The sequence below is a fragment of the Dermacentor albipictus genome, unplaced genomic scaffold, assembly GCF_038994185.2.
Source record: "Dermacentor albipictus isolate Rhodes 1998 colony unplaced genomic scaffold, USDA_Dalb.pri_finalv2 scaffold_24, whole genome shotgun sequence".
Lineage (NCBI taxonomy): Eukaryota > Metazoa > Arthropoda > Arachnida > Ixodida > Ixodidae > Dermacentor > Dermacentor albipictus.
In genome coordinates, this window is record NW_027225578.1 from 2,182,757 (window position 1) to 2,210,748 (window position 27,992).

General features: G+C 45.5%; 1 protein-coding gene across 1 annotated transcript; it reads right to left on the bottom strand.

Annotated features, from left to right (window-relative positions):
• Positions 1–348: 348 nt before the first annotated feature.
• LOC135909099 (uncharacterized) lies at positions 349–27,992 on the bottom strand. Its single transcript, XM_065440933.2, has 9 exons — positions 27,839–27,992; positions 23,346–23,432; positions 21,175–21,356; positions 15,791–15,922; positions 13,637–13,760; positions 9,209–9,348; positions 8,271–8,368; positions 6,909–7,065; positions 349–439 (listed from the first exon to the last, which is right to left on the bottom strand). The coding sequence occupies exons 1-9, from the start codon at positions 27,990–27,992 to the stop codon at positions 398–400; spliced, it is 1,116 nt and encodes a 371-aa protein (XP_065297005.2). The 3' UTR covers positions 349–397.

Genomic DNA, 27,992 nt, shown 5'->3' on the forward strand with positions numbered 1-27,992 from the left:
TCACGGAAAAAGTAATACTGAATAGTGGGAGGCCGCGTTGGTCAACTCCGACCCTGACCTGCAGGCGAAGGACATCAAGAGAGCTGAACAAGCCGCCTGGGCCTAAGGGCTCGTGGCTGCCTAACCACAAGGTCACCCGTCAATAGCTTGTTTTCTAATAAATTCTACTCGCTCACTCCGCCAAGATAAAACAAAAGTAAAAAATACTGCACCAAGGGGCAGCCTCGGTGCCATTGGAGAGAAGATCGAAACATCTCAAATCTACCGAACATTTGCGCGCGACATATGGAGGCATCAAAATCACTGATTAAGAACATAGAGTTAAAAAAATAAAAGCACGCGATAAACGACCAGACAGTAGCAACATGCTCATGTTGAGCACCTTTATTCGTTCCTTTTACAAGTTTTGTCTTGTGGTCTCATGGTGGACATCGTTTTCCTGTAAGCGGAGAAAAAGAAATGGGGATTAATTCTTTGCAAATAGGTATATGCGCACTTATCATGCACAATGTATTTTTTAATGGCCACAGTTTTTACAGTTGCCAATCACAAGCGAGCTCCTACAAATACATGCTATGACAAATAGTTGCGGGAAGCAAGAAAACCATATAACGCACGTTCTCTAGTAAATTTGTACTAGATGATACTAGAGTGTCATAGTAAAAAACTGAGTGGCAAACAAAACATCAGAAGACAAAGTTCTGTTGAAAACTTGTCACGTCCAATAAATTGGGCAATTAAGAAGAAATACTTCGGTTAAAAACTTAGCTTACACTTGCAACAAGGTCAATCTAGGTAGAAAAGACTTCTAATAATTCAACTTCAGCTTTTTTTTTATCCATTCAATCCCAGCGGAGGGTATAGGGATGCCGCCCATACATTTCAATGTGTCCGAAATCATTTTTATGCTGAAATTGGCCTTCACCAGACAGTTCCGACTTTGCTGGTCAGCGCACACGCACCTAACCCAGAAGATGATACCACTGGCGATTCAATTAGTGGTAGCGTGTCTCGGCAGTGCTTGAGGTACAGTCAGGGTCCTGGAATTCTTTGGACCTGGTGACGAAATTTTCGCGTGACGTATGGGAGAGCTTCATATAGCGCCCGTAGTAGACGCACCGTGGCGCAAGTCACGGAAACAATTTATGACAACTGAAAGGGAAGCTCATCAATTTTCGAAGCGAGATCGGGATGCCTTAGAACACGTACCTATAAAGCAAGATATAAGAAGGAACAAGAAGCATGTGCGTTCTGCGGTAAAGCTAGGGAACTATGGAGCATGTTTTATTAGAATGTGAAGACGTCTACCCAGCGGTTGATTTAGGCACCACTGGCCTCTTTGAAGCCCTTGCGTTCAGCGGGTGCAGTGGAAAAGTAAAGATATCGGCAATAGGCATTAGTAAGAGGCTAGTGGAGGATTGGTGGACGAAAAGTAGGAAAACGACAAAAAACGGAGACATACAAAAGCACAGTTAGCAATAGGGGATCAGAAAATTCGGGTGTGAGAGTTCAGCGTTTATTTTTTTGTTGTTTAACTTAGGTAGGACATTAGGCAGTATAGTAACAAGAGCTTGGTGGCGCAACCCACCGCTTCGTTCCCAAGGTGACGCTTATAACATCCATCCGTGTAAGAAAAGTACTCTTACACCATGGCGGAAGTACAAGGTGGACTGGAACAGACTCCGAACGGACGCCACAGGCATTCTATGCGTACTCTCGTTATGGCGCAAGGGTCAACTGCCTCTATCGGTGTGTGAATATTGTCGACACAACGCGCAAATCGCTGCCCTGTTTCTGTACAGTGTCCAGAAAATAAACGCGAATGATTTCAAAAAACTACAAAGCCATGTATGAAGTTTCATCTGCGTTCGCAAGAATAACTTAATGCATAATTCAAATAGTACACTTGGACTACTCCACCGTTAAAAACCGACTACCGAGTAAGTTCATTTAGCACACTTATGTAACTGCGCGTAAAAAGATTGGTGATTCAAACTAACAAACCAACCAGAAATAGGTAATTATCAAACTAACAATGCCAACGAATGGATTCTCAATCCAATCTCCAGTTATCCAATTAACAAATTGCTGCTTATTATTAAATTACTTAACTAACAAAATATTATAAAACTTTCTCAGCTAATTACCAGTTAATCAGTTGGCTAGCCTTGTTAGCTGAGCTGAATAACTAGCCAAATTGGTAATTACTAGAGGAATCGTCAAACTAACCTAACTTACTAACGAATGTAACAACTACATTAACTAATACGCAACGTAACTACAGTACAAATACCTGAACACTCTCCAAGCCCATTTACTTCCTTCCATATTCCTAAGTCGTTCTTCATAATCAATTGTACTCTGAGCTTCCGTTACTTCAAATCTTGCCCAGCCCAAATCACCCGGCACCGCTTCATTTGTAGTCTTCCCGTGAGCGCACAATGCGAGTCACCCCACTGACGTTTGATTGCCATCGATTCTCGATTGTACCCTTTATTTCAAGCAAACAACCTCATTTTAAATGCAAGTTCTGGAACCATTACACCGTTATACATACCCCGGAGCACCTCGTACGCATTGTATCCCCCTGGCACTGTTTCATTGTGGCCGCATTTCTCTTCTGCTTTGCTATTATTGGTTTGTCCAGTGTTTCCAGATATGTCTCGCCTTAGTTTATCCATATACCGATGTATTTTCTTTCACGTGAGGTACTTCCTGGCCCTGTATTGACATTGTCTGTTCGTTTCAATTGAAGATCAGTTGCCCTTACGCCAGCGCCTCTCTTGCCTCCTTATGTCCAATATGAATATTTCGGGGGTGCTTGATGACCAGATGAAAAAGTATTTAAGCAACCTGGTGCAGTCAATGTGTCAACCACAGGTCATCTCATGAATGCCAATATTCAGCCTGTGTGCTTGTGCAGGACAGAAGGACCACAGAAAAGAATGAAAACCCGAGCTTTGGGTTTCCATATTCGCAAACTTCCGTGAGTAAATGCGCTTAGGATTATGTGGCTAGGTTGTAATACTATACGAGCAGATAGTGTCCAACAAGATGAAGACCTATGAGGTGAAGCTAGCCCAATCTTTGTATTCCGCATTCGCACTTAGCCCGGTGTCAATAGCCAAATTCACCATTAATCTTTTGTAAGTGGTGAAAGTTCTTTCCTAGAAATAGAAAGGACTAATGGAAGGAAGGAAGGAAGGAAAGAAAACTTTATTTGCTCCTGCAAGTAGTGATAATTAATCACTAAGCGGGCCGCTCCCACGTCGGGACCGGAAGGCCAAGCCTCACGGCCACATCGTGACCCTGCTGGACAGCCCAGAATTGTTCATGCAGGTCCGGGCTGCGAAGTGCAGCCTCTCACCTGGACGCATCCTTGATCGCCGAGTCTTCAATTCTTTCGCAAGACCATAGCATGTGTTCGAGCGTGGCTAAAGCACCACAATATTGGCAATAAGGCTCTGTATACGTCTCTGGATAAAACATGTTCAGTCTCCGTGGGCAAGGATAAGTACCGGTCTGTAGTAAGCGTAATGTAAGTGTAAGTGCCTGACGATTTCGAATAAAAACAGATGGGACTAGCTTTATGTAAGCCTGGAAACTTTGCATGGCATATCCGAAACTGATTACCGTTATGGTTAAGCTCCGTGGGGCATTAATCTTTTCGGGATAAAATCCGAATATACGAAGCGACGTGAAGAAAGTGAAGCGAGTTTTGAGAAAAGGTACTATTATTCAGATAGAAAACTTCAACATACATTTTTGTACATAACTTCCTTGCACTTAACGCACTTTGCCCAACGTTTCACAAGTTTTTTTATTCCGTCGGGAAAAAAAGTTTTTGGGTTGCACCTGTACCAATTTTAAACGGCATCATTGACTTCTGCGTTGGTTGCAAATAATCAAGAGCACTTCCTTCAATGGTCCAAACATGAAAATCGCTTGGAGCCAGGTCTGGAATGTATGGCGGCTGTCCCAGCGATTCGGAACCATGCTCCTTTATTGTCTCGACCGACCGTTTGGCAGAATTTGGCCCAACGTTATGTTGCTGCAGGATGACAACTTTTCGCAGTTTTTTTTACGACATTTGGATCGGATTGCAGGTTTCAGTTAGATCGCAACGCATCACAATAGTTGTCACTGTTCACAGTTTCACCTCTAGTGGTGAAATGAGCGGCTACCACACCTTCCGTGTCCCAGAATAGTGGTAGAAAATTTAAAGATCAACCATCAGCTGGTGAGGTTATTCTAACTTCTGGTGATGATCAGCGTTTCCAAACTATGCCCGCAGCCTTACTTTCCGGTACGTGATGATGCACCTAAAATTTCTATGGAAACTAATTTGTCTTAAAAATTGATCTCCCTCGCGACGATGACACAGGCCAAATGTTTACGAGATATGTCCAACCTTTGTGCCTTATACTGCGCCGATTTTTCGAGGCCCACATTGCACACACTTTCCTAAAATTTAGCCTGTCGGGCATGATGAAATAAGCTGAACCATAAGCGATACGTAAAGTATAGGCGATTTCGTCCACTGCGATTCGTCTCTTTTCTAGCACGGTGCACTCAACGACTTTCAAATTGTGCTCAATCGAGGACGTCGATGGCTTGCCCGATCATGCCTCGTCACATTAATAAGTTTTTTCGTGTTCGAAACACTATCAATTCGTATATCTTCCTTCGCGATGAACTGTCACTATACTGCGCTTGCAATCGAGGAATAATTTGCGCAGGTTTAACACCTTCGGCATACAAAAAGCGAATCACTGCCCTCATTTCCTCCTTGGTGCAGATCGACAATGGAGCTGCCATGTTTACTGGTCGGCTACGCTAACGACGAAAGCGGGAGTATGAGTGACACGTTGCATAGAAGTGTTGCAGTAGTTCAGCGCTGGATACTAGTAGTGTTACGAAACTCTAGTGTAAGACATTGCAAAAGACCCTTTACTTTTTTACTTCCCCTCAAATTGGCACCTGTTTAAAGAAAGATTAATCAAGCAAAAATATTCATTTAAATTGGAAGGGTTGCTTTGAAAATTTCAGCATCCAGTGACCATAATGAAGAACGCACTTTTCAATTCGAGATAGAATATTGCTCGCGATGTTTGAATAACATTTCACTCTGGCAGTTTCAAGTTCAATGCGCAGGCTGTGAAGTGCAACCGTCCGACTTGCATGGTCATGAGACTACGAGTAATGCGACAATATTTATAATGTGGCTAGCTACCACGCCTAATGAAGTGCACTCCCAAAATATTTCTCGTAGACAAATGTTCATCTACCTTACTGTCATTAAAATTCCAGTTCAAGGCAAGACAGGAAATCGATTTTTATTTGCACCTAAATTCAATAGTGCAGAATGTTTTTGTAAATAATTGAGAATAGTCACACTATGATGTCACGCACCAATTATTGCGCATCATTTAATTTTTGTTCTATATTGTTGAATCAAGAAAAAACTTGGGGCAGGTTCGATGTTTATAGCACTTTCTGCTTTTTTCACTGTCATTTTATTATGTGATATTGGCATTACTTAACTGGATAGAAGTGCTTTGTCATGCAACAAATTGAAAAGCGGTCCTGAATTTGAGAAAAATGGCAATTTTGCCACGTAGTCTGCTGTAAATGGCACACTGTTAGTCATCAAACAATTTTACCGATAGATCGTTAAACAGCGGGACTTAAATTCGGAATCTTGCCTTCTATGGAACAACCGCGCACCCACACACGCATGCACACGCGAAGAAAAAGAGCACGCTATAACAAGTGTGAAGACCGGGAAACACTTATGTGTTCCAACTTTATACTCAAGATGGTCATGAAAGGCTAGATCTGACGTCGACATTACCGCGACAGGATTTTGCCGACATGTAGCAGCAAGGCGAAATATGATGTCATTGCAGGTGAAAGGGTAACAGTAATGAGCTTGTTTCTTCTGGCTGTGTGGCAGTCATAGCCTGTGACGTCGTGACACACCTACCGAGTGAGTATTGTAACAAAACTGGTTCATACAGACAATTATTGTATCTAGATCACTTCGACGGCCTGTAACATGTTTCCTAATAAGTTTCGGAAGCTTCATTTAACACAAAATAATGAAAAGTGAAAACTCAACAGTAGACTTTTGTAAATTCGTCTCTGGGGTAATTTGCGATCTTGAGCAACGCTCTTGGCCGGTGCACAAATTTCTGTGGGACCAAACCAAACTTGTTATTTCTTTCCTGCAATTAGCCTTCACCATATATTGCGAACTTGGCTGGTAATAATGAATGCGCCCAGCCCCAACGGTGACCTCAGTGGTGACTCCACTAGGGGCAAAGTCCGTCGTGGCAGCGCTTAGGGTACAGGTAATACCTGGAAAAAACACCTGTCGAATAAGCTTATTCTCGGCCTGCCCCAAGAAGATTTAAAAGCAAATACTGTAAATTTCAAGGAATTAGTTGAACCTTGATATAACAAACAAATATAACAAACTGCTCGATAACGAGGGGAAGAAAAAATTGCTGGCTTATGCTTTATTTCAGTGAGAGGTTCTACTCGTGTGGTGAAATCTAAAATGTCTCGAACTTGGTATCAGTTATAGTAAAGCAAATTTTGTTTGCAGGTGCCATAAAACATATATTTTTATAACCAGAATGCAAAATTCAATAGTCTATACATTCTCACACCGATTTTTCAGATTTGCGCCATTATTCCCACTTCCACGAGGCATCGTCACCTACCCCAGCACTATAATATTAACTGCAATTTCGGACACCGAAAAACGTTTCGGACATGAACCGGGTGCCCGGTGCCACAAGCACGACGGCCTTAGGAAAGTTGGCACGGTAAGCGACACGAAACCATTATCTGGCTCGAATTAACAGACGCACAAGTACAGCGTTAAGAGTTGAATCTCTTACCATGAGGGCTGCATCGTCGCATGTAAGAGCGGCAAACGCTCCTGCGGTATTGGCGAGAGATTGCCCCAGAGTGGCCACCTGCTGTGCAGCTGAGTGCAGCTCGGTCAACAGCGAGTCGCTTACCGCGCGGGCGGAGAGCTTCTGGGCCTCCGATGAGCTGCACAGAGACGTTAAAAATAATTACTCAATCGGATTGGACCGACAAAAGAATGATCAATTTTCTCAGCGGAGGAATAACAACAAACAAACATGGCAGGAGGGTCCAGTAAAACGGGTAGATGGCATAGCAACAACCATATATTTGTTTCTCCATGCAGCAAACCAACAACAGTAGGTCAACATTGTTTGCAGCAGTGGCCTGACTGGGCAGCAGAAAATGCAGCTGAACCAATGCACACATTCTATTCTTCGCCTTCATTGGTGCTTGCACCAATTCCGTCTATCACAAAGTAGTCAGTCTCGTGGGAGACACTCCAGTTAGAAACCGTGCGCATTTTGAACAAACTTGGGCATATTGACACGATTCTAAATACGCGCTTGATTTTCTTGTGTAACAAGTAGTTTTGAATAATTTAGAAATTAGGTGTTTCGCGTGGCCTAGTATGGAGGAAAGCTATGAAACGCTGGAGACAGGCATACCAAAATGATGCTGAATGATCAGACTTTGGAGAGCTACAAGGAATTAATTCGAGTGATTTGGGCTGAATTTACGAGTACGAGTATCTAAGGTACGAGTATCTCATGTTAGATTGCTACTAATGTGAACTGCGAGATACTTGCATGAAGATACGGTGCATAATCGTGCGTTGATTTTTTTAGGATAAACTGGGTAAACTAGTGATCTTTTTAGACAGACACATAGATTTGCATTATTTATGTGTAGTTCCATAAGCCAAGTATTAAACCAGTAAAAGAGAATGTCTGATTGAAGAACTTCGTCATTAGGCCTCGTTTCTAGGAAAATTACTTCGTTAGAAAACAAATGAACAGATGAGAAAACACATGATAGTAAACGGATGGTGTACATGAGTAAAAGAAGAGGACTGAGCCCTGTGGTACACCAGAATGGACGGTGCATTGTGTGGAATTAATGCCGTTATGCTGAAACAAACTGAGCGGTTATCAAGAAAGCTCAATCCAGGTTAAAATGCGGGGATCAAGATTTAATAGTCGTAGTTTATAAATGAGCAGTTTGTAAAACACTCTCGAAGGTTTTAGAAAAGGGAAAAGAAATTCAGTTACCCAAGCACCTATTGTGAAGAATGGAGTTTACGAGAAAATAGTGGATGCCTGTGTGCATCTCGTAACGATGGCTTGCTGTAGTTAACATTGGTACACACTCGGACAGGAAGTGCGACCCACCTCAGAGCAGACTCAAGTTCTGAGACCCTGGTGGTCAATGCAGCGTTCTTTCTCCGTTCGATGATAAGCTCTGCATTGAGCTTCTCCAGCTCTTCCAGCTGCAACAGGGATGTGCACATTTTAATCGCGGTCACGTGTTACCTAAACTGTTCGCACTGGTTCCTGAATAATCTTGTCGGAAACATTCGAAGTCCTATGTGGCTCAGAGATGCCCTATTAATAATAAGGTAAAATTATCGATCAGGCACACAGTTATACTTGGTGCTGGCGGCAGTACGGAAGAACTTGGGAAGAATCCACCATGACCGTGGAAGACTCCTTAATGCCACTGCAATGGTGGAAGTGAATTGCCGAATAGGGCACCGATTTGGCCGATTTGGGAGCATGCCGTGATGGGACGCTTTTGCACCAAACCGAGAAACGAAGACGCTCGGAAAACAAGTGCAAAATGGCAAGGCTCCCGTCTTCGTTTCTAGCACATGCCCAGAAGCCTGCAGTCAGTGAATTACTGTCTCGTCCTTTCTCTTCAGCAACGAGGTCATGCTCAGTGCACAGCCACGGAAGTCGCTAAGTAACACAAGTTCCCAAATCTCTACCGGTAATTATGGTTGGCTACCCGGCAAGTGGGGAAGTAAAGGAACTAAAGGATAGAAAGAAAGGAGCACAGACCAAGTATACGACGTACACAATCCAGTGGCAGCATTCCCAAAGCCCTTTAGGTAATAAAAGACAGGACAAAAGAAGACGCACAGGGACACAGCGCATTGGGCTCTGTGTTTTTGTCCCGTCTTTTAATAGTGCTACCGTACACCTGTTCAAAATGCGTTACCAACACGCACACATTGCAAGCCCCGTTAGGTAGGCTCGTGGACTACGGCATCTAATGGGGCAAGTGAACTGAACGGTTTGGGAAGCAGTGAGGCAGATAGAGCTCTCACCTGGCTGGTATTCTGGTGAATTAGCTGCTCCTTCTCGCTTTTCATGCTTTTCAGGCGCTCTTGAAGGTCGTGCAGACGACCCTGCAGATCCCAAGGCTTGCGCCTTCCGGGTACCGACGGCACGACTGCCGCATGGAAGGCTGCACGCAGACACCCCTTCCCCGATTATGCTGAGGTTTAGACTGCTACTTTCACATTTTGACGAAACTATGATGGAACGAATTCCTCTTCTAGTACAGACATAAACAGCAAGGAAAGCTGCTTTGAGGAGGCAATATGAAAGTAGCATTGAAGGTTGCTTTGCTGTCCCAGCGAGCAGACGACGATGAGCAGTTATCGAAGGTAGAGCTTTCATATGGAATGGGTCGAAGCAAGCACTGAAAACAAAGTACAATGAAAATTTGGACCACGAAAAAGTTGAAATACCACGTTTTACTTATCATTGGGTAGTTCTAGATAAGCTTGCAAAAGACATTTTCAATACTGAAACAAAAAGACAAAAGGCAGCGGCATTAATTGTCACTTCTCAAAGCCTACGCATGGCTTAGAATGTTGAAAACCAGGGCAGCTCTTAGGACAGGTTTGAGATCAGTTATCGCAGCGCACTGAACATCTTGGAGGCAAAGTGGTGGGACACGTATCATTCACTAACTACTAGGTTTATCTATCACTCGGTAAGGTAGTATTTAAAGTAAGTTAGTGCCAAAGCATGACAATTAGCCGCCCAGTAGCCGTCCCAGGATTTCTTTAACTGTGCAACACCAGTCACTCACAAACAATTAAGACAACTTTCGTCGCAGTTGACCTTAAGGCCAACGGTGAAGCTCAACGCACGTAATCAAAGACACGATGGCCTAAGTGTCACGCTGTTCTAGAGAAGGTCACCAGGTGTGGGGAAACGATGGTTTCAGGAAGCACTCTCTGGGAATCGTGTAACTCGGAAAGGAAATCGCCTGGAGTGTTTTAACAGCTTTGGAAGCAGCAAAATTGCCGAAGCAATTCTTCAGGCTGTGCCTGGTTAAAGCTGAACAGAAGTGAAACAGACGCTAAAAATTAACACCTTGCAAAACGGTCCACATCTACTTCCTTGGCCATGAGCAGTGTGAACATGGCCAGGGCTAATCTTGCAAATATGCACAAAAACCGAACGAAGCGGACGGGATGATGGCCGCCAGAACTGCTTAATCGGCAAAGTGCTGCATGCGTAATGGCAAAGACTTCTTCGGCTCCCACCTACAGAAAGTTATCTTTCTGTCCGCATTATGTTCCCTTCGCCTGCTTTCGAAATTGCACTCGAATATAATTTACTTCTTCAATGCTTCCACAGGGGTTCTTTATTTCTTTGCAAGGTTGTGACTAACGAAAAAATATGCGATTGCATATACCAATCTTCCCTGCAATGGGTTCGTAATTTATGATGAACCGTTTTATGCTGTGATAATTATTGGCATGATAGGTGTGATAGGATAGCCAAAAAGGACACGTGCACTTTTTATCCTTTTTCCGAGGGCCGCATTTCACCCGCAAACACTTGTTGATCATTTTATTATTGGATGAAGTTATCGCTCAGTGCGAGACGCGCCTCCATGATTTGGAACTTACTCGAATGCCATCGTTCTGCCCAACTTGGTGCGATGAGAGGTTTGCAAACACGAGCGAATACGCTGGAGCCTTCCACGAGTCGCGTATAAAAGCAAATGCGCTTGACTGACATCGCATTCCGCCGATCTCGGTTAACCGCCGTTGTGCTTTGAGTGTCACTTGCTTCTTTGGGCACAGGTTCACCAATAAAGACTTTCATGATTCAGTTTTCCTAGAGCGTTGTGCAGCGTGACCACAGCGTGCACAGTGCATAGTGCAGAGCTTCACGAGTGTAATTGCATACTACATGCATAATGCATATATATACGGTCACCCGAAAAAGGTAAAGTAGACATGTATGTATATATGCTGACATATATATTGGCACAAGTACTTGTTTAACTTTTTCGGGTAACAGCTGTTCGCCGTCTAACAAATGTGATCGCTCAGCGCGGGACGCACCCGCGGGTATCGGAAGTTTCTCGAAAATTATCGATGGTTCTTTCTGCTGTCTCGTCAACGAAGCTTGTATAATACGATTGCATGTGCGACGCCAGTTCCGTAGAATTTTTGGAAGACACGTGGGCAGGAGCGATTGCTCTGGAACATTGGATTGCGCATGTATAAAAGCCGACGCGCTTGACGGGCACATCATAGTTTCGACGATCGCCGACTGTGCTCGCCGCTATCGTTGGGCTTTCAGTGTAGTTTGTATTTGTGGGCACAGGTTCGCCCAGTAAACGTTAGTTTCGTCAGTCACAGTTTTGCTACTGTGTCCATTGCCGCAACTGGTACGTGACACACATACATCAATATACATACATATGTGTACACATACATACAGTGGCACATACCCAGTGACCGAAGTTGACTATGGTAAACAGCGAGCATCGGGTAGTGGGCCAAGCTAGCACAAGACGTGGGTCACTTGTTATGTAAAAAAAGTCTAGCTACGGAAGGAGAAACATACCACAAAGTGTGTAAAACTCAAAGAGACTGCTAAAAGAGAAAACTTCAACGAAAGGAGAGAGACCTTAGCCGGCGTGTAGATATCGCTGACATACTACTGCTAAATGCATGAAAGCGACACTAAACACAAATAAGTGAAGTGATAAACGATTCCTCGAGAATGTCTAAGGCGTCAATATTATCGTTAAACGGGTTTTAGTAAACGAGAAATTGCGGCAAATGCAGATACAGTAAACCAGAAAGGTTTGCGGGCCATGGGATCTCAGAAAACGGTCAATTAATGAGTAGTTTGTGGTGTTCAGTTTTAGTTACAACTGTTACAATGTTGTTCACATATAGTGGTGGAGGCTGTAAATGCGAATCCTATGTTGCGTTGTGAGCGCCGCGAAGGTATTGAGCTTTTTCTCAGATATCGTGTTCTGCAAGATTGTGTGATTGACTGTACCCGCCCGACGAAGTAGGCCTAGCAAGACTAGCCATACGTAGGACTATCACGTGATCATTTTGTCATTAGTACTCAGCCATTCGTAATAGAAAGACTTGTCTGCGTTACAAGACATGAAAATGCTTGTCAAGTGCTATGCCATTTTTAGGAAATACAGCTCACTGACCTCACCATTGACAGTGACGTAGGCATTCTATGGATTTCGATCTCGCTCGACTGCGCTCGCCGCGCATCCGCGTTTTAGTTTCGTTATTGCGTTACTGGTCTGGTTCTGTAGGGTCCACGGCATTTTACTAAGAGCAACTGCAGCGGCGGATCAAAGTCTTAGCTCGGTTTCTGTGTAGTCGTACATTTGCGTTTTCCAGAAAAAAAACAGCAAAATGAAGGTAGCACCCTCTATCCGGCTATGTTTTACTCACGGAAGGGAATAAAGGCATGTGATGGTTATTCAACGTCACCCTCCGCTCGGGGATGGGCGATTTGAATTCCTCTAAATGTATGGGCGAGAAGAAAGGGGGTTAACCGAAGGGTCCGATTATTAGTCATATCAGAAGAAGCCAACAAACACTGACACCAAGGACAACATAAGGGAAATTACTTGTGCTTTAATAAATGAAATAAAGAAACGACAAATTAATGGAAATTAAACTGGGTGAAAAAAATTTGCCGCAGGTGGGAACCGAACCCACAACCTTCGCGTGTGATGCTCTACTAATTGAGCTACCGTGGCGTCGTTTTCCCATCCACTTTCTTGGGTATTTACGTGTCCTAGCAGAACCCTGGAAGTGTTAGCCAGCGCCACCACTCGCAGACCTTGGCGGCGGACGTCGAACGTCCTTTTCGCCACAGGCGTCACGATAACGTGATCTTTTTGGGTGAAGGCCTTAACGCTCCCAGGGTTCTGCTAGGACACGTAAATCTCCAAGAAAGTGGATGGGAAAACGACGCCGCGGTAGCTCAATTAGTGGAGCATGGCACGCGAAATGCCGCAGGTGGGAACCGAACCCACAACCTTCGCAAGTTTTTTCATCCACGTTAATTTCCATTATTTATTGCTTCTTTATTTCATTTATTAAAGCACAAGTAATTTCCCCTATGTTGTCCTTAGTGTGTGTTTGTTGACTGCTTCTGATATGGCTAAATGCATGGGGACACTTAAGCCGCTATTTTCTCTTGAACTAAATATTTTCACTGCATGAAACAAGAGCTGCAAGATTTATGGAATGGTATGTTAAGTCCACATGGACACAGTATTTGCCTTTAGTGTCTCTTTAAAAGCTAGCCGCTCAAATACCCTCACTCTCGGTAAAAACCGTGTCAAGCAACCCGCTGGATGAAGCCACCATAGCGTGCAGCACTGAAGGGTAGATGCCAACCCGCACGAATAGTAAAGGTCTAGTGAAACCTGACGGGATGCAGCGAGTGAGACTTGCCTTTTGGCCGTGCGCCACTGGCGGTTCCACTTGGGAGGCTCGCTTCAACGCCAAGAACAGTCCGATGTAACATCGGGGCGGGGCCAGGGCACGGTGTCTGGGGTCGGTCAGCAGCAGCCATCCGCTGTCGAAATGTGTAATGGACGTGAAACAAAGTGAGCAGTGGTAAGACAAGGACTAACCACTTATTAAAACTAGGCATCACGACCAGCCAACACCAACGACAGATGCATACCTATCAACTTTTGAATTTTAGAATTCGTAAAAATTCCTCGGGCATAATGCGTGGGGGGGGGGGGAGAACAGCACATATTTATGGGGGTTTACGTGCCAAAACCACTTTGATTATGAGGCACGCCGTAGTAGGGGACTCCGGAAATTTCGACAACCTGTGGTTATTTAACGTACACCTAAATCTAAGTACGCGGGGATTCTCGCATATCGCCCCCTTCGAAATGCGGCCGCCGTGGCTGGGATTCAATCCCGCGACCTCGTGCTTAGCAGCCCAACACCATAGCCACTGAGCAACCATGGCGAGTAGTAGCACATATTTAATGCGTACCGCGAGCCCACGCACCTGTTCTGGAATATGTGTGAACGTGGTGTATTTGAAACAGCTTAGCTTTATTACTTTTAGACGCAGCGCACAGGCGGCAGTAAGCTAGGAAATGCAGACTGACAAGGAACACATCACCGACTTTCGGCGAATGTTGCCACAAGATTAGCTGCTGCCCATTTCGAATATTTGAAGGGGCTATGGATCACTTTCCTAACCAATCAATGACATTACTAGTAAGTGACATCACCACAGGAATCTAGTGCCACAGAAATTTTTTTAATCCTGTAAAGGAGCCCTCACCAGGCCCCATAACAAATTTTGGTTAATGCGGGAAGTAGTTAGGTGTCCTCTAGGGAAAGTTCTACCACAAAAGTTCTTCAAATAGGCTCATTAATAGCCGAGATACAAATAATGCAGTGACGCGAATCCATGATTTCAGCAAGCGGGCTCCCTGCCGAGTAAGACCCTCTCCACTCGCCCCGTCAAGACTTCGCAACAATTCCTTCCCTGCGTTCTCCCATACCAGACCTCGAGGATCGCGTGACACATACGTCACAGGCGGCACCTTGATTTTTTTCTCCCTTAACGAGTTAATCGAGACGCACGACATTGCGCAATACGAACGATTATCGAGGTCAAAGGCAGGTCGATGCACCCTCAAGTCGCTCAGCATCGCGTACCACACTCAGCATGGAGAAAAGATGGCGGTTCCCGCCTTTGTTCGCGACCGCCTGATCACCCCACCGCTTCCCAAGAACATGCACCTGACGCACCACGCCGGGAGACGCCACAAACGAGCAAGCGACCTTCAGCAGAATTTTGGTAACAGCAACGAGGCGGTGTACGTAGACGCGGCGCGATATGGAGGATGGAGAAGCGCACACGCGATCGCGGTTGTAGACCGCTCGGGTAAGTGCCTCGCGAGCGCCACGGTGACCACGGGACACACGGATGTGGCCAAAGAAGCCGCGGTAGCCCTAGCGCTCCTCGCGGTGCCGAACGCTGCGATCGTGATCAGCGACTCGCAGGCAGCCATTCGCAGCTTCGCGCGCGGTCGTGTCTCGCGGGAAGCGGCCCGCATACTCCAACTTTCTGACGACGGCGACCCGTCATCGCCCTCGCAACCCCAAAATTCTACGGTCTTCCTCCTCTGGATGCCGGCACATACCGATGTTCCGCTCGCGGGCAACGAGGCGGCCCACGCCACGGCCCGAGGTTTCCAACGCCGAGCAGTCGCTGATTATGTGGCCGCCTCCGCCCCCGAGAGCGGGGCATCGGATCTGCCGGATCGGGACACTACAACAGAAACACAACAACAAGAAACACACTGGGCGTGGGGCGATCGCCTAACCACGTTCAGAGACCTCACCCAACACTACAGACTCGAAAGACGCACATTCCCGCCACCGCACGATAAATTGAACAGGAACGAGGCCGTAACTTTACGCTTGCTCCAAACACACCTGCCCTAGCCCCGCTATCTGACACCACTGCTGTCCGCGTTTATATTCAATAGACGCGTGTAAAACATGCCGACAGAGAGCAACGCTGCGACACATGCTCTGGGAGTGTGCCGGCAACAACGGTAATCAAACCAGCTCCGTTGGCGATGCGTCCATGATCGCGGCCGTTGCCAGGGTTGGAGAAGGCTCGAGCTCGCTTCTTCCCGATGCGGCCCCGGATGCGGTCTTGCCTTGTCTTGTGCCCCAGACAGTGGCGCGTACCCACTATGGAGGATTGGCCAAGAAGCAGGCGGTTTTCCGTATGGTTAGATGTAGAGAGAATCTAGATTTCTATAGTGGAGCGTGGGACGATAGTACTGTAATTTAGAAGGGCAATAAATATTGTTAGGAATTCCGATAAAATAAGTAAACGCAAAGAAATGAAATAATTTAAATAATGGATAATTATATAAATTCAACAAGGTACTCTTTTTGTGTCTCTAATAAAATTGTAAACTGCCAGAAAAGCATCCCTGTGGCTGGATCCCAGTAAAGTCGCCCCTAAAAAAAGAATGGTTGGCGAGGTTAGCTATAGAGGCCAAGTTTTGTAAATGAGTATTTTAATAGTTGTGTTTGTCTTAGCAAGCGGCGCCACGAGAGAAAGTAATGTTCGATAGTTTCAGGTTCACTGCAAAAAGAACATAGAGGGGACACTGCGAGACCAGACCTGTGAAAGTAAAAATTTAGAGGAGGTATGCGACCTCTCAATTTTGTAAAAGACACTTCCAATTGCCTTGAAGGGCACCAATTAGTATTCCATGGGAAGCTAAGATGGTGGAAATCAGAAGACGGTGTTAGAATGGATATTGCAGAGTTTTGAGATATAGTGAAATTTCTGTATCTAGCCGCGGTGACATAAGCTGATGTCGGCAAAACAGATATGATAGGGCCGTTCAGGGAAGCTCGTGCGAGTGAATCAGCCATTTCATTCAAGTGCAACCCATGATGTCCCGGTACCCAAAGCAAACGTACTTTTCGTAAGTACGGAGGCACCATCGAAGGAATGTTCTCAGAATTGCTGAATTTAAAGGTGCAGTTAGTGCTGTGCATACAGATAGCGAGTCGGTCACAATAACAGCTAATGGGTCATTTTGGGGCAGTTCTCGTAATCTTAATATGATCGCTAATAATTCTGCCTGAAATATAGATGTGAAGTCGGGAAGACGAAGGGAGTAAGACCACTGAAGAGATTCAGAGAAGATCCCCACTCCTGCCTTCTCATAGCACACAGAAGCGTCCGTAGCTATTACATTGTCAGTGGTTAGCTGGTGTAGGTGGCCGTTTTAGATATTAATTAAATGTTGCCTTGGCAATAGTTGAGCATGATTTGGAAATATGTCATCGAACAGAATTTTGAGGTCTGGTAAGGCATCATTTGAATGGTGAACATGGCGTAGGGCCACATCCAATTTTTGTAACTGCTCTTGTACGAATATTACCGGAGAACTGTGGAATCTCGACCACGATACTTGGAAATACTCAGACGGTTCAGTGAGAAATATGTATTTCATACGCCTTTTAAAATAGTCAAATTTTTAAAAATATCTGAACCGTAAGAATGCGGAGGGCGGGTATATGAGCTTCCTGATAAAGAAGAACGTTGGCAACAAATCTAGGTAGCCCAAGGCATGACCGTAGAGCTTGTCTTTGTAAGAGTATCAGAGGTTTGATTTTGTAGGCGGGACCACCGAAAAATATTACGCACCCGAATTCTAATATGGGCCGAATATACATTTTATAGGTCATCAGTAAGGTATCTCTGCGTAGTCCAGAGCGTCGGTGTCCGAGCCGGCGGAGCATAGCTACGGCTCCTTCTGCCTTTGTTTTAATATGTTCAATGTGACTGCGCCAGGTGAGTTTGCCATCGTAGATGACACCAAGGTACTTGACTTCGTCAACTTGGGGAATGATTTCCTGTCGGTATTGTAAAGATATATGTACCTGTGCAGTCAATGGGAATACTAATACCGCACTTTTGCTAATATTTAACGACATACATAACCCCTCTAGCCATGTCTCCAGCGTTCCTATGTAATTCTGCAACGACTGTTGTAGTGAATGTATATTATTTTGCGGATGTAAAAAATGCGATATCGTCCGCATAAACATAAACGCGTACTTCTGAAGTCAAAGGAATTGTGCTTAGCAAAATGTTAAATAACGTAGGGGAAAGAACGGAACCCTGTGGTACACCTCTTGTCTGCTTGTGTTTGGAAGTCGAAATACCATGTTGGTAACAATAAAACTCGCTATCCCTTATAAATTCATAGATCCAAGCGGTTATATATTTAGGGTAATTCGTAGACTGAAGTTTATCGAATAGAATACCATGTTCTACAGAGTCATATGCTTTTGATACGTCTAGCGTCACCAAAGCTGCGCACTCTCGTTTGCGGCGAGCAAGTTTATTGCGGCTCTCTAAATCTACATGGGCGCACCATATGGAGTGCCCGGGACGAAATCCTATTTGGCAAGGACTGAGAAGGGTATCATCCTGCATACAATTTGTTATGGGGCCGTGAAGAACTTTTTCTATTAATTTGACGACATTGGAAGTAAGAGAAATCGGTCTTATGTTGTCTAACTCAAGTCCAGCTGATTTTTTCTTTAATAATGGAATAGTTTTAGCTATTCTCCACTCTCTTGCAACCCATGCGTTTTTGAGAGAGAAATTTATGTTTAGGAGCTCCTGGGGCGCATAATCAAATAAAACTTTTAGCATTTCTGTTGTAATTCCATCTGGACCGGGGGCTGACATTGGTAATAAACTAATAATGCCTTGAAGCTCTGTCGCTGTTACTGTTTCAAAGTCGTCTCCCAAGGGAGGTTTCTGTAGGCCTAACGGAAATTTATGTTTGAAACGTTGCGCAAGTCCTTGAGCAATTTTTTCAAGTGATTCCGATACTTCTTTTGTTGTTAAAACAACAGAATCGACATTCACGGGCGCCGGTTTAACTTTACGAGATCTAAGAAATTTAAACAGGGCCTTTTTATTGCAAGATTTCGAAAGGTATGTGTAGTGCTTGGAATCATAATCCTCCTTAGCCTTTGAGACGGTTCGTTTAAATGTAGTAGCTATATATGTATTATCAGCCCAATTAGTAGGACTTTGGTTGTATAAAAGCTTTTTCCACGCAGCTTTTCTACGTCTAAAATCTCGTTCGCAGTCCGAATTCCATCAGGGGCAATATGATCCACCCTTAGTAGATTGAACAATAAACTGAGCTTTTTTTTGATGACTGTTTTAGAATTGAACATAGGCTCATTGCTTTAATATCCATCTCCATGCCCTCCTGAGCGTGTAAAGCTGATTTTAACGCATTTTCAAATTTCATAATTAACAAAAGTGCGGACATTACTATGTAAACTAGTCAACGGGGCAAGCAGTTCAAAAATTATAGGGAGGTGATCACTGTTAGTTCCGGAGTCTACAGTCTTCCAGGAGGTGACAAACATGCTCGAGGTAGCGAACGTAAGATCTAGGGCAGATCGCGACTGACCCCGTGCGAAAGTATGTGCCCTCGAATTTAGGCAAGAGAAATTATTCGTTAAGACCCAGTCCCAGAAGCGTCTTCCACAAGTGTCCGTTCGGAAACCCCACGACACATGATGAGAATTAAAATCTCCCACCAGTATGATGTTCTTCTGACTGCGAGCAATAGAGCTATCCAGATAGCGGGTATCTTGCACTCCAGCAGGGAAGTACGTGTTAACTATAGAAAAAGGTATGCAGCCAGGAAGTATTATATCCAGTGCTAAGATTTCACAGTCTGAGGACATTATCTGATATGCTATAGTAGTTCTTTGGCAGATTTTTGATGAGACGAACAAAACTGAACCACCGCCTCGGGATAGGCGATCCAATCGAAAACATCGGAAATTTTTGAGATGAAAAGTCTGACCAGCAACAAGCCAAGTTTCCTGCAAAATAATAGCATCTGGAGAATATTTAGAAATGAGATAATAAATCTGTTGCAGCGGAAAGTATGGAACGACAGATCAACTGAATTACTGTTAAAGTTCCTATTGTGAATAAATCCGAGCAGCAGAGACTGCTTGGTCTAAAACGCTCTCTTTTAAGAAGTCCTTCTTAGTCCGAATATCTCTAACGTACTTTTTTGTCTTGGAGTTGGTGGGAGAGCTAGGTTTTTTTCTCTGTTGGTGACCTTGTTCGTTTAAGAGATCGGGCGTCCATATCTACATCTTGATTTTCCATCCCATCTGTGTCGGAGAGACAGATTTGGTTGACTCTCTCAGAAGTTGATGCTTTGATGAATCGTTATTTGCGACTGTCTGCGTGGTCGATATTTCAATTGGTGGAGTTCGTGGTGGACCCGACACCATATCCTCAATATTGGCTTTATTATTTAGTTGAAGCCATGGAGCTAGTTGTGAGGAAAGCACCTGAACAAGGGAGTCGGTGAGATTTGTCATAATGCGCTCCACTGCTTTCTCCAGCGCCTTTTCTATGGAAGCTGCCACAGCCTCAGAGATTGAGTTTTCCGTACACAGCGTTTGACGGGCCGTTACACCAGCATACCCCTGAGTCCTGCTCGGAATTTCTCCAATGGCCTCACGACGAGAGCATCGACGTCTATCAATTATTCCAAGGATTTGTAGTTCTTTAGACCTTGCAGGGCAATTAGGCTCACCTGCGGGGTGGGGACCACTGCAAAGGCAGCAGGACTCATTTCGGGAAGAACAGTCATTTGAATGATGGCCTTCTCCACACATTCGGCATCGTGTGTTTGACCTGCAGCCTCTTATGGAGTGTCCGAACCACCAGCACTTTAGACACTGAATGACACGAGGTGATAGAGGCTCAACTCGGTATATAAGTGGCCATGCCTTGATTTCCGATGGGCGGTTCATTCCAGCAAACGTAGCAATGACTGCTTCTGTGGATATGCGCTTATTGTCAACAACACGACTGCAACGATACACAGAAATCACGCCTGGCACTGAAAACATTTCCAAAATTTCTGCCGGACATAGACTTATGTCGACACCGCGAACTAGGCCTTTGGTATCTGCGAGGTGATGAGGAATGAAACTGCTCACCGGATGTGTCGCGAAAACATCGCACTTCAGTAAATCTTGAACACAAGCCTGGTCTGACGAGCAGCAAAGAATGCCCCCTCGGCCAAACTGTCGAACATCGGTGATTTGTTGAAAATTGGCCGAGGCCATCCGGAATTCGGTTTGAATTGCTTTGGGATTCTTCATGCGAATCACCCCGCCATCACTCGGAACCAAAGCCACAGGAACGCTGCTCGTCCCACTGCGTAGGAAAAGCTCCACCGGCAATTCAGAGTTAGGAACGGAAGCCGACCAGGAGGAAGCCTCGTGGCCTGGCGATGAGAGTGACATTGCAAAGAAACAGGTAATTATTCTGGAAGGTTAGCAGATATTGAAACAAAAGGTCAAAAACAATTATGTAAGAGCGACAGATGAGAAGAAAACCGCCAGCTACTGACCAGAACCAGTTCCACGGGGTCCCGAACCGCAGACTTTTGGCGCCGACTGCTGGAAGCATTCTCACAGGGCTGTTCGCATAGACGCATCATGATGATGATGATTATGATGATGATGATGATGTCCTTGATGAGTTTGGCGCTTACCCACTCGCGGGGATTAGCCAAGAGGCGGGCAAACTTTGCTATGTGTTCAGAAAATGGAGGTAAAAATCTAAAATTTTGTTACATGAATTTAGGCGAAGGAAAATCGAAACGGTTGAGTAGATTGTCATGCTACGTAGAGGAAAAAAATAATTATCTATAATATATCAACGAGGCAATAGACGAGGAATTGAATAGAATAGTACGGTCATCAATGAAATCGGTTTGATTCAGTAATAAATTCTTTCTAAGGCGAAGCACACATGCCTGTGTGAGTGCCCAAGCACAGACGCTCCGAAAGACAGTAGTACCGGAGTGTTCAATGGCAGGCCAAGCTGTCGCACTGTAATTTCTAATGTCATTTTCCTCACGGAGGAGAAACACAGGCATTCCAGTAGGTAGTGCTCAATCGTCTCTAATGCATTGCAAAAATGGCACAATGGGGATATTGCCAGACCAGATCGGTGCATGTAAAAATTTAGAGATGGGACTCGACAACGTAGTCTCGTTAATGTAACTTCCGTTTGTCTTTTTTTGCAAAACTTCTTGCTCCAAGGGAATTGTAAGTGGTGTAGTTCCAAGGATGATTTGAGGTTCGATTAAGATGTTAAAAGGATGTATCTTCTGAACCTGGCTGACGTGATAAAGCCCATCGTTGGAAGAAGCGGAAGCACTGGGCCGCTGATAGAAGCCTTGGCCAAGCTGTCTGCCACCTCATTCATAAATATGCCTTTGTGCCCAGGTAGCCATATTAATCGCAAACTTCTCAAATGATTTGGAGCCAGTGAGTACAAAGTTTTCAATATGTGTGTCTCGCCGGGAGCAGTAAGTGAGGTGCACAGCGACAAAGAATCTGATTATTACCGCCGTTGACCTGGAAGATTGTAGCTTTCCTAAAGCTAGGACAACAGCTAGGAATTCCGCTAGGTATATTGGAGTCAAGTCGGGAAGCCGAATAGAAAAAGACCAGTCCAATGATGATGAGAAGATTCCAACTCCTGCTTTTTCTTCACTCTGCGAAGCATCGGTTGCTATAATTACGTTAGTGTGGAGTTGATTCAAGTGATCCTGAAGTAAGCCGTTAAGAATATGCGAGGGAAGCTGCTTTGCATTATTTGGGTATAGGTCATCATAAGTAATAACTAGTGAATTTGAGATGCTGTTTTCCGTGATTATATCGTCTATATTTACGTCTAACGGATTCAATAACGATTGAGATACAATAACTTGTGGTGTGTGAAACCATGGCCATCTGACTCCAAAAAATTCGACTCGTTGTTTGATGAAGATGGACTGGGATCTTCTTAGTGGGGATTCATAGAGTCTTATAAATGTTTCAACGGTAAGTATTTTAAATCTCATTTCAAGGGAAGGTAATCGTGCTTCCTTGTAGAGCACAGCGTTGGCTACAAACTTTGGTAGCCCCAGACATAAGCGAAGCGCTTCCCGTTCCAGCAACACTAGTGGGCGTAGCTAGTAAGCCGCGGCGCCGGAGAATAACACACAACCCAACTCTAGTATAGGTCGAATATACATGCGGTAAATCATTATGAGTGTGTCTCTACGCATGCTCATCGATAATTGCTTATCCTTCGTAATATCCCCATTGCACGAGAAGCTTTTGAAGTTATATGTTCAATATGCTGACGCCAATCAAGATTACCATTTGTAAGGAAGAAGAAGTGCGCCGTGCCGAGCTCCGCAGCCGGATCGCCAGCACAACTGAAATGGGGCTCGGGCTAGACGCTGTTCCAGGTTTTGACTGGCTAAGCCTACGCTGTTACGTCTTCTTGTCCGCGTCCATCGTGTCGTCCACAACCATGTCGGACTTCTTTACCATAATTGGTGGAGGTGCAGGGTAAAAACCGGGCTAGGCATCGGAGGCGAAGCCCGAAAGGTCGGTGGTCGTGGTCGTACGACGGCGTCGGCGTAAGTCAATGGCGCGGTGAGTTGAGGCGCCCGTTCTAGAGGGAGGACCTCGGACACTTGTTCTTCTATAACGTGTCGTAGGGTCAGACTAAGAGACGAACTTGCCTCCGGTGGGTTGGAGATCAGGGAGAGCAGGCGAGCAACTTCGTCCCGGACGAAAGCCTTGATTTGCGAGAGGAGGGTGGCATCTGGAAAAGGAGAGGTCAAGCAGGACAACGATTCCTGATGGGGAAGAGGACGGCGGCTGAGGAGGCGTTGACGGCGGAGCTCGTCATAGCTTTGGCACAGTTCAATAACTTGGGCAACAGTAGAGGGGCTCTTGGAAATGAGCATCTGAAACGCGTCTACGTCGATACCCTTCAAGATATGCTTGATTTTATTGCCCTCAGTCATGGATGCATCGACGCGTTTACAGACATCGATGACATCTTCGATGTAGCTGGTAAAGTTCTCACCAGGCTGCTGAGAGCGCGACTGCAGACGCTGTTCGGCACGAAGCTTTTGCACAGCAGGGCGGCCGAAGAACTCGCTGAACTTTGTCTTGAACACCGTCCGGCTTGGGACTTCGCTTCCGTGGTAGCCTCCAACCACACCAACTGGGACCTCATCCTTCCCTATGTCACGTACGCCTACAACACGGCACCCCAGTCAACGACGGGCTTTTCTCCCTTCTTTCTTCTATATGGCCGCGAACCATCATTTCCCATTGACACCATTCTCCCTTACCGTCCCGACTTATCAGAGGGTACACCGGCTTCCGAAGCCGCCCGGTATGCAGAGGAATGTCGGCAACTAGCTCGCGCCCTTACAACGCAAGAACAAGCGCTGCAGAAATTTCGTCATGACGACGGGCGCCCCCACCACCAGTTTTCGCCTGACGCTCTTGTTTGGTTGTGGGTGCCTCCTACTTCGACACAAGGTATCTCCTCCAAGTTTGTATGCCGATATCATGGACCTTACGGGATTGTACGCCAAACGTCTCCGGTGGACTACGTTATCGAACCTCTGACGCCCTCTACGGACCTGCGCCGCCGAGGCCGGGAAATTGTGCACGTAGATCGGCTCAAGCCGTATCACGAGCCCTTCGTCCTCACGATGCCTTAGGCCTCCTGTGCGGCTCCGTCTTCAGCGAGGGGGGAAGTTATAAGGAAGAAGTGCGCCGTGCCGAGCTCCGCAGCCGGATCACCAGCGCTACTGAAGTGGGGCTCGGGCTAGACGCTGTTCCTGGTTATGACTGGCTAAGCCTACGCTGTTACGTCTTCTTGTCCGCATCCTTCGTGTCGTCCACAACCGTGTCGGACTTCTTTACCATACATTATAAATAATTCCAAGGTACTTGACCTTTCCCACTTGTGGGATAGTAGAGTGACGGTATGAAAGGGATCTAGTAACTGGGTCTTGTAGGGGAAAGACAAGAACGGCACTCTTATTTACATTAAGGGACAAGCGAATATTGTCCAACCATGCTTCTAGCTCGCATAAGTATTCCTGTAAGCATTCGTACAGTGACTGAATATCACTTGCTGATGCAAAAAATGCTATATCATCAGCGTAAACGTACGTGCTTACATTTTGATGATGAGGAATGGAGCTGAGTAGGATGTTAAACAGCAGCGGGGACAAAACTGCCCCTTGAGGAACCCCGCGTGTCTATCTGAATTTTCCCGATGAAATTCCGCTTTGTGCACAGTAAAACTCCCTGCCCTGCAAGAACTCTGCAGTCCACGTCACGAAGTAGTCTGGCAATCCAATATCCTGCATCCTCTTTATTAATAAAGGATATTCCATACTATCGTATGCTTTAGAAATGTCTAATGTGACTAGGGCAGCTTATTGTTTTTGGTAGCGAGCCAACTGAATTCGGCTTTCTAGGTCGATATGTGCGCACCAAATGGACATCCCTGGTCTAAATCCAATTTGGCAGGGGCTCAATAATTCTCTTGTGGTCACAAACTGAACCATACGTGCGTTTAATAATCTTTCTACTAATTTTACGATATTTGATGTTAGAGAAATCGGCCGAATATTGTCTAGGACATACCCTTTGGTTTGGTCTTTCAGCAGAGGAATCACCTTCGCAATTCTGCACACAGGAGGGAACCATGCATATTGTACTGAGTAATTTATGGTATCTAACAAGCCGTTAGGAGCTACTTCAAAGAGAAGTTTAATCATCTTGGTAGTGACTCCATCGGGACCTGGGGCTGCAGCTGGTAAACGGGAAACGGCTTGGGACAATTCTGCCATGGAAAACTCTTCGAAATCTTCTGAAGTGCCCTGCGCGTAAGGAGAGAAGGTCAGAGAGGTAGCGAAGCGGGTCTCTAACCCTTGCGTGATTACATTTAGGGAGTCAGCTATTTCACTTGTGGTTGAAACTACCGACTGCCAGTTCAAGGTGCGTGGAATCAGTTCTTGAGATCTTGAAAACCGAAATAATGCGCTTATTATTTGCTTTCGAAAGGAATTCGAAATGTCGGACATTGCAATCGTCTTTTGCCTTACCTACCGTTCTTTTAAATGTTCCAGCAATAAATTTATAGTTTTTCCAGTTTTTCGGAGATTGGAGTTTCGGAGATTGGTTATGCATGAGTTGTTTCCATGCAGCCTTGCGTCGCTTGTAGTCCCGCGAGCAATCGTCATTCCACCAATTTGTAGAAGCAGTGCTTTTACGTGCCTTTAACTGGAACTCTGATCTTTGGCGCGAAGTATCAATGATTGAGCAAATATCCTCGGCTTTCAATGGAGAATTTTCCATTGATTTGAAAGTAGTCCGCAAGCAATTTTTAAATGTACGGTAACCCACAAAAGAGTGGATTCGAGCCTGCACGGTGGACTGCGCACCTACCACTTCAAACACAACAGGCAAGTGATCGCTTGTCGTCCCGAGATTCACCGTTTCCCATGCGGATCTGGGAATACCTGGACCTGAAAATGTAAGATCCAGCACAGCTATGAACTGTCCGCGAAGAAACGAAACTGATCCCGAATTTTGACACGAAAAGTTTTTTGTGGTTGCCCAGTCCCATAGACGCTTTCCGCACGGGTCTGTCCTGGATCCCCATGATATATGATGAGAGTTGAAGTCACCTGCCAAAATTATATCTTTACCGCATTTTGCCACAACCGAGTCTAGTGGGTGTGTATCCTGCCCACCCGAGGGAAAGTATATATTGACTAACGAGAAAGGCCTACTGCCAGGGAAAGTAATTTCTACTGCTAGAATTTCACATTCTGGAGACATCAGCTGGAATGATATATTTGCCTTGTGGCAAAACTTGCTTGAGACCATAATTAACAGTCCCCCGCCTCTCGATGGGCGATCTAGGCGAAAGGACCTAAAATTGCGCAGAGAAAATTGTTTTTGTGGGGATAACCAGGTTTCTTGCAGTAAAATTACATCTGGAGAAATTTGAGACGATAGAACGTTTAAATCTGTAGGCGCAGCGAATACTAGATCTGCAGTTCCACTGCAATACCCTCATCTACCTTCCAGTGATGAGAGCACCGCAGAGGCCACAGCCTCCTCCAATATATTACCTTTCGGGTTGACTTTAGGGAGGATTTTCTTGGATTTACTAACTGAGTGTGAAGTGGTAGCCTCAAGGGGAGAACACCTCCTTTTATGTGCCCTCACGTCAATTTCCATGTTTGAGGTATCTGGATAATCAGGGTTGTCTGGGCTATTAGTTGCCTTGGTTGAGGTACCTGCGACAGACCCGACTTGCTCTATATGGGTTGCGGACGCAATTGCTTCATTTTCCTGAGATTGGGTTAAACAAGCATTCATGTCAGAGCATGATGGCAGGGCAGTAACACTCGGTAATAATTTTTCTAACTTTGAGGTAACCAGTCCATTGAAGCATTCCGTGACGCTTTCTACTATGCGCTCCATAATTTTAGCCATAGACTTTTCAATGGCTTGTGCGATTACCTGTGACAGGCTTCCATCAACGAAAGCTTGGGTTCGTGCTGTCACACTCGCATAACCACGGGCTCTTTCTTTTACCGCCGCAATCGCCTCTTGACGTGAGCAGCGCCTTTTGTCCATAACCTCCATTATTCGGACTTCTTGAGTTCTCGCAGGGCAGTATGAGCAATCAGCTTTGTGGGCTCCACCGCAGAGGGTGCAAGAGTCCGACACGGCCGAGCAATTACTAGCAGAATGGCTGCCGCCGCAGACGCAACAACGAAGGCTCGATTTGCAACCACCCATGCTGTGACCATAGCGCCAACAATTTCGACATTGTAATGGACGTGAGGCAAGTGGGTCCACTCTGAATATTAGAAGCCAGACTTTTATCTCTGTAGGGCAAGACGTCCTGCAAACGTGGCAATTACCGACTCAGTAGGGACGCGTGTATTGTCCACCATTCTGTTGCACCGGTAAACAGCAATTACTGCAGCCGCGGAAAGATTTTCTAGGGTCCCTGTTGGACTTAAGGAGGAGTCTACACCACGAACTATTCCCTTAGTGCAGGCAAGATGTGGGGGAATGAAGGCACTCACTTGCATCGATCCAAATGATGAACACTTAAGTCGTACACACACGCCTGGTCTGGCGAACGGCAAACAATGCCACCTCTGCCAAACTGACGCACATCAGTGATGTGCAAGTAGTGATGCGTCGCCCCCTGAAGTTCCGCCTGCACTGCCTTCGGGTAGTTGAGCCGGATGGCTCCTCCATGCAGAAGCACCAGCGCCACAGGAATGCTGCTCACTCCACTACGAAAGAAAGCTTCAAGAGGCAT